At 46.3% G+C, this 8,046-nt stretch overlaps 1 protein-coding gene across 1 annotated transcript; it reads left to right on the top strand.

The window, feature by feature from the left end:
• Nucleotides 1-230: 230 nt before the first annotated feature.
• On the top strand, nucleotides 231-647 carry LOC307235913 (protein chibby homolog 1-like; the record flags this gene model as incomplete). Its single annotated transcript, XM_080008172.1, has 1 exon — nucleotides 231-647. One exon carries the CDS (start codon nucleotides 231-233, stop codon nucleotides 645-647), a length of 417 nt encoding a protein of 138 aa, XP_079864298.1.
• Between the last annotated feature and the right edge of the window lie 7,399 nt (nucleotides 648-8,046).

The raw sequence follows: 8,046 nt of genomic DNA, 5'->3' as shown, positions 1-8,046 counted from the left end.
TATGTTCCACAGAGCAACTCGGGTGGTATAGTTATGGCTGTTTTAATGCTGAAAATGGGTGGTATTTCCACTTTAATAAACTTCTATAAGGTTCTTCATACTAAATAAAAAGTAATATACACGATAAAAACGAATGGACAGCGGTTATGGCTTCAACACGTAAGTATTCTATTGTTGCTCTTTAAATGTCTGCAACCATTTTGTCGCAGTAGGTCGGTTTGGATTTGGCCATGCCTGTCCCCCAAATCATCAGGCGCAAGGATGGCATATCGACGGCCTTCAACCCCAAACCGACCCCTGCACGCAAGAAGACTTTCGTGTCCCCCCTCAACCACCTGGACCGCAGCGCCTGGGAGCCAGAGTCCGGGCTGGACTGGGCAGCGCCCCCCAGGCTCAACGTGGGGGCCCGCAGCCTGTGCTTCAAGGGCGGGCAGTGGGTGATGGACAAGGTGGTGGAACGGTCTCGCCTGGAGGATCTGATGGCGCAGAACAAGAGGCTGAAGGAGGAGAACAAGCTGCTGAAGGTGACCGTGGAGGTCCTGCTGGACATGATGACCGACATGAAGTTAAAGTCCCAGTGCGGCGAGGGAGAGCGCGGCGCGGAGTGTGACGGGACGCCGGAATCCCGGACGGAGGCGGCGTCCTGAAGGAGGGAAAAAAAAATAAAGCTCCTGCAAAAGCAAATTCCTTGTTTGTGCCGTCTGTATTTATTTTATTTTTTTTGGTGCCGGCGTGATGGTTGTCATGGCTGCGTCTTATATCCCATTTCTCTTTGTTGTCGTGTAGATCTCTGGGTATTGGTTTTTAACGCAAGTACAGCACAAATATCCTCACATGTGGCCTCAACTCAGAGAGCGTGTGTGTGTGTGTGTGTGTGTGTGTGTGCGTGTGTCTGGTGGCCACATGCTGTTGGTGTTCTGTTCCCTGAACTCTGGGTAACCAGCCGATTGCACCAAATCACTTCCTGCTTGAGGTTCGAGCCCAATTGGCCCACGGCTGTCTGTCTGTCTGTCTGTCTCTCTCTCTCGCTCTCTGCCACACACACACACACACACACACACACACACACACACACACACACACACACACACACACACACACACACACACACACACACACACACACACACACACACACACACACACACTTTTTCCATTTCTCGCCTCTTAGGAACCTATGATGAATTTATTCCCAGTTGACCTGAACTTTCATAATAAATGCATAATCCCATCATAATCACAATCATTTTTGATGTTTCTTTGGACGTTTTAATGTGCGACAATTGTGAATGTGTCTGATAAGAGGCGGATGAGCAGCTTTGGACTCGACTGAAAGTCACCCATCTTCATGAGGCGAGGGTCCGTTCAAACAAACATCAGTAAACATCCCAACAGGAAGCAGTAATGGCAGCTCATATCCTAATCCGGCTCCTCATAGTCGACAAAACAAAACATATTTATTCCCTTCTTCCAAAGGACAGGTTCACTAGTTTTCGACCTGGCCCTTATTTGTGGTCTCCAGTATAACGTATATCATAATATAACATGAACACCGTACAACTATATTGTGAGGTTCCTGTTGTGAGAAGGGAAATGTAATCTTTTTTAAGGCTTCATCGTTTGCCCCATTGCACTGCATTGAAGCCCCGAGAGAAGCTGCAGCGGAGTGGTAAGTCCCTGGATGGGGAAGCGGATCTGTCCTTCAAGCTGTCTATAAAACTCGGAGATTGTCCAGACGTTGGCTTCTATATTTACGGCATCGCCGCTCCACTTTCCAAACGTCTTCGTTATGAAGTCAGGTGGTAATGTTGACCCCTCTGTGTCAAACATCCGGGGGTTTTAACTGCGCTCGTCACGAGGCTGCAGTGAAACCGAATTATTTCGGCGCCTTCGTTTTTTTTAAAAGTTCCAGCTCCGCCAGACGCATCGAGGATCTGAAAGGCGGCGCTGGGTGCGTGGTTAAGCAGAGAGGGTGTCACTCAAGTTCCATCGCTCCAACGGGGGTGGAGCGGTTTCTGATCTTTATTCCCCCTCCTCGCGCGACTCCCACTCCCCGGCGGCACCTTGAGCGCTCCACACCAAACCGGAGGGACGAGCGTGTGACTGCGGCTATTTGACCCAGAATCCGTCAGCCGTCCGTCCCGCCTTGTGCCTCTTGGCCGGAAAATTCAATCAGAATCCCGCCTTTCATTTCGTTCCGTTCCATTCCATTCATTTTCATCTCCGTCCCGACGGGGACTTTGCGGGTTTGTGAGGAATGCGCGTGCCGTCGCCGGGCGCTAATGCCGTCAAACAGATAACAGAATGAGGACGAACGGAACGTGGCGCCTGACGCGCCCACTTCCACGTCGTGACTCTGCCGCTGTGGTATCTTAAAGTACTATCTTACCTTTTTTCCATTTCCCACTGCACCAAAACCCGCTAACATCCAGCATTTATCATCAGTGGGAAAGGAGAAACCCGGGTCTCAGTCTCGGGTCAGATGACCCTGAGATAGACCCGGGTTTTAATCGGCTCTGATGTGAGCACGACACCCGGGTCGACCCGCTCGTTTTGGCCCCTTTACCTGCGCGCGTTGGAGCTCCAGTCGTTGGTCCATAAATAGACGGGAATGTCTGTGTATCATCCCACCGTTTCATATTGATTTTCAATCCAAAATCGAAAATCAGACCTTATTGACCTTTTTTCCCCGCATGGGGGGCCGTGAAATGTTGGGAGTGTGGGGATCGCACCGCGGCGGAGAACCCCCACGCTCAGCGCCGGAGGGCCGGTGCTCCGTGCTGCTTCCACTCTCGTGTCGGGTCGTCCATGAACGATCCGATTGTTGCGTCGTTGTTGGTTTAAGTTGCCGTCTCCTCTACCGTTTTGTTCCCAATCACACTGGAACCAAGACACGCCCCTTTTCCGGCGTATTCGCAACGTCGAAGGTGGCGCACCAGAAAAAAACGTCATTTCTCCCAGCAATGGGAAAGGTGTCGATCGCCTTTTTTTCGCAGGTTAAACACGGTTTCAAAAATCCCAGGTAAACCCGCTAATGTTGGTGTTGAAAGCCCGGGATAAAGAACGGAGTGTGTGTTTATTTTATTTTAGATTTGTTTGATTTCCGTCTTTTCCAGATGTAAAAGAAATGAGCTTTTTCACCCGCAAACACCTAGAATCTTCCTGTATTTTTGCCCTTTCTGCCTGTGAAATAACGTTTTGTTTGTTTTTTTCTCCATAAGCCCAAAAATTGTTGAATTAATAATAAAAATAAATCATGTTTAGGAACTAAATATACTTTCATCATCACCAAAGTGTCATTTGGGGTTTTCTTTTTTTGGAGGTGGAGGGATAAATCATAGTTCCAAGGACACAATGGAGCCCGGCGTGGGCCTCACCTCGGCCCAGGAGAGCAGGAGGAGTGCAGGAAGGAAGGTGCCGTGGAGCGTTCATGATGGGATGTCGGCACCGCGGCCTCACACGGGGGCGGGGGGGGGGGGGGGTTAAGGGAGACACAATGGGAGCATGAGGCGGGGCCGCGGTGCGGCGGTTCAGCGGGTTAAAGGGCCACGTGCCATTGCTTTCCCAGCGGGTTTGAAGCCTTCATCCGCTCTGATGTGTTCTGAAAGCACCTGGACCACCGTGGCGCGTTGGCACAACAATGAGCCAAAGACACCGGGAGGAATAAACTAGTTCGATTTTGGCGACTCAAGATCAGCCCTGTGAAGGCCTTTGGAACGAGGGGAGTACATCAGGAGATGTTTGTGAAATATGGAAAGAATAACCAGGAATGAAAGACAGCATCGAAACGACCAGGGACAGAGTCTGAGACGACTTATCAGGACGGTTAAGAGTGTCCTGACGATGCCAATGTCCTTCTAATGCGGACGGGTGTTGAGGGGTGGTTTTAAAAACACACATACACACACACGCACACACACACACACACACACACACACACACACACACACACGCACACACACACATTCTTGTACTGGTATCAAAGTGAGGACCCACGTTTCTGTTGCACTCCTAAACCAAAATAGTCAATTTGGAGACCAGTCCTCACGGGTATCTTCTTTGTGTGTGTGTGTGTGTGTGTGTGTGTGTGTGTCTGTGTGTGTGTGGCTGAATAATTGGGGTCAGCGACAAAGGATGAGGAAGTCAGTAACTGTAAGGAGAAACTTCCCTCTCGGAGCTGGCTGTGTCTGTGTGTGTGTGTGTGTGTGTGTGTGTGTGTGTGTGTGTTTGTGTGTCATACAGTGTGTCTACTGTATACTTGTATACATTCTCTTATGTATTATGATAAAAGAAGATAACAAGATAGCACAACAATGTACTAAACTCAAACAGGTGAGTGTGCGTCCAAGAATGTTTGACCTCCTGTGTGTTGACTTCCTGCTCTTTATTTAGAAGAAGACTGTCCAACTGAAAAACAAACACACACCTTTATTATAGCAAAGTGTGTGTGTGTGTGTGTGAGAGCCAGACACAGGTTTTTAGTGGATATAAGACGCTTTGTGGGCGCGGGGACACATACACACATTATTATACTGGTATCAAAGTGAGGTCCAAGTACGTCAACCTTACAAGTACCTTGTAAGTGAAGAACATGTTCCTGGTGCACTTCTACATCAAAGAAATTGTCAATTCTGGGGCCGGTCCTCACAAGTACAGTATGGAAGAGAACACACACACACACACACACACACACACACACACACACACACACACACACACACACACACACACACACACACACACACACACACACACACATTAGAAGGCCTTGGTGGTCTCTGCAGGACTGGGGTCCAGGACGGTGTGTGTTGTGGGTTCTTGTGGGTCTGCAGGGTTTTATATGGTACTTCAGAGGAGGTGCAAGTTGTGGTTCTGGCCCCCGCACATGGACGGTGATGACAGCACCGGGGTCCAGAGGTGTAGCTGCTGTTATTGGCGGTTTATTGATCTGGAGCCAAAACCCTAAATGACCCCAAATATGATGAATACAATCAGGTGGATTTTCCTTTCCTCTCCCCTTCCGCACTGCCCTCCCCTCTCTCCTCTTCTCCATTCTTCTCTCGTCTCTCCTTCTCCTCTACCTTCCTCTCTCCTCTCCTCCTTTCCTCTCTTTGCCTCTCTCCTTTTTTCCTTTCCGCCCTCTCCTCCTCTCCCCTCCTCTCCCCTCCCCTCCTCTCCTCTCCTCTCCCCTCCTCTCCTCTCCTCTCCTCTCCTCTCCTCTCCTCTCCTCTCCTCTCCTCTCCTCTCCTCTCCTCTCCTCTCCTCTCCTCTCCTCTCCTCTCCTCTCCCCTCCTCTCCCCTCCTCTCCTCTCCTCTCCTCTCCTATCCTCTCCCGTGCAGGACATCCTCTCTCCACCTCCAAGCTGTTTCCTGCAGCAGGAAGCTCCTCCAAGGATGCACAGGGACGGGCGGCGGGGTCAGAGGTTGTCGGCGCCGGCGTTCGGAAGCCGTGATGCACAACTCACAAGCGATTCATTCATAGCGAACCAATGTCTTAAATGACTCAGGCATCTGGAGTCACGCGGACAAAAAAGTTCAAATTGAATGTGACTCATTTACTCTTTGCATTCGACCAAAATTACACGTTGCATTTCACTGCCAGAGTTAGGCTTTTGGGATCCGCCGTTTGCAGTCTTCCGCCTGAACAAATCATTTAGACATGCAGTAATTACATGACTCTTCCGACTCCTTATACCGACTGAATCAAATGAACGAAAAGTCGGAAAATCGAACAACTCTGTTTTTTAACCAAATCTCAGAAAAAGAGCCAAACTTTTCATCCTCATCACTCCAAGGAACGATATTAGAGGAGGAAAAGGAGATGTGGAGCGAAGCGAAAAAGGGGAAGTCTGCTGAAACAGTTAAAGAAAGGAGGGTTGAGGATGAGGACGATGAGGGGGGAGGGGGCGTGAGGAGAGGGGATGTGGGTGGGGTCAGGGGTCACTGTGTCAACAAACAACTTCAGTGTTCAGCAAAAACACCAGCAGGACAATGGAGCCGGGGGTTAGGCGGTTCAGTCGTTCGGGCGGAGGGGTGTCAGCGGACCCAGGTCTTCATCACCTGTTGTCGGCTCCGATCCGGCCAATGGGATTAAGTCTTGCAAAGTTTTTTTTTCGCCCGTTTTTATATTCGTCTTTTCGCTCGGACACGCCTGGCCGGGCCGAGCGCTGACAGGAGGTTGTCGGGGCTAAACCCTGTCGGAATGTAACACACCGAGGGGTTCACGTTACACAAAACAAGAGAGAAAAACAAACAAATAAGAGGGAATATGATCGCGTAACGGCACCCGGGGATAGATTGCTATAAATTCTGTTTTAACTCCAACCCTCAGGAGCACTTGTCAGCTTTATATTAAATTTTTTATTTAATATTGATATTGTTTTCTATTTATTTTTGTCTCCATATGATTCAACTTTATAAATGTCGTTTTTGGCCACCACTGCTCTGTTCTATATTTTATAAATATTATATTTACATAATGTCACTATTGTCACTCATTATCAATATTCATTATCAATTTTATTACTGGCAGTAAAAATGCACAAGTACATTTCTGTTCTTTATATTATATAAATAATATCTATGATGTAAATATAAATAATATATTTTATAATAATATGATATGATACATGTAAATATAATTATATGATTAATGTATTAGAAAAATAATGATATACATATATATTATTCATTATCAATATTTATCATCAGAAGTAAAACATATATAATAATTACATTTATTAATAATAATTGTATATATGTGTGTGTGTGTGTGTGTGTGTGTTTGTGTGTATATGTGTGTATAATGTATATACTGTGTAGATATATATATATTTATAACATACTGTACACAAACTATAGAAAAATGTCAAGAGGTTATTCGGAAGGGGAATTACTTGTAGTGTTAGCGTAAGTGAAACTAGTTGTGAAGATTCTTCAGTTGATCCATGGTTCAAAAGGAATATAATGTTAAAACGTCTTTATTGAAACATGGAAATGACTGACTGCTGGGGACCCATGTGTTGCAGGCTGCAGGATTTTTTATTTCTTTTTTGGCCCCCCAGAATCACCCAGTAACTATTTTTTTTTTCCTGAGTAAAACTAGTTGCTAGTATTACTAGTGGTGGTAATATTACATTTAGCTGCGGCAGCCTGTCCTACGACCGTCCCCCGTCATGTTGTTTTCCTGTTGTTTCCATTGTCCCATAATAAGATTTGTGTGACGGTGATCTGGTGCCAGAGAAACATCGTCATATTTAGGTCACCAGGACAGATCCAATGAAGCAAATGAACGGCACGCCTGCAAACCCACAAGAAAGACATTCCCGGCTAATTCCAATTTTCAAGTTTCAAAGTTTTCTTGGTAAAATTCTTTACAGTACAGCGAGTGTCCTGTGGAAAATTAAATGTCCCAACAATGAAAGAATAACATTAGAGGGGTAAAAAAAGATATTTGCATACTTTTTATGGTCTGTCAACTTGAACATGACTCAAATTATACTGTACAAAATCATATAGGCATAAAAGAGCAATTTTTTCAAGCTGACCAAATGACTCCACTCTATTCTTTAATTGATCTTTACAGTGCATTTAAGAGACAATAATTACAACCATCATAAAAATAATAAATATCACTGCAGGCAGCAATACACGGGTTGCATTATCAACACCAATTACAAATTTTCGAATTCCCATGGAACGTAGCATAACTTTGTACTGTTGCTGGTCTTTATGTCAGCATTTCATTAAAAAAAAGTTACATTTTTAAAGTTTCCTTTGAACGCAGCATCGGCTCACGCAGTTTGTAACGACGATGAGTCTACACCATGCACTTGGGATGTGACAGTATACCGTTTTGACATATACCACGCTATCAAGCAACCACAGTTCGGAACCATAAGCCTTTCCCTAATGCTGTGCCCACAGTATAAAATTATGTTGCAAAATTCAAGACATAAACTTTAATTCACCCTCCCCCTAGGAGACGCCGCCCTTTTTTACAACTGCTTTACGCCGGTATTTTACGACACAGGGCTTTACGTTGCTT

Source organism: Zeus faber (assembly GCF_960531495.2).
Source record: "Zeus faber genome assembly, chromosome: 10".
Classification (NCBI taxonomy): Eukaryota; Metazoa; Chordata; class Actinopteri; order Zeiformes; family Zeidae; genus Zeus; species Zeus faber.
This window is presented reverse-complemented; position numbering and strand designations above follow the sequence as displayed.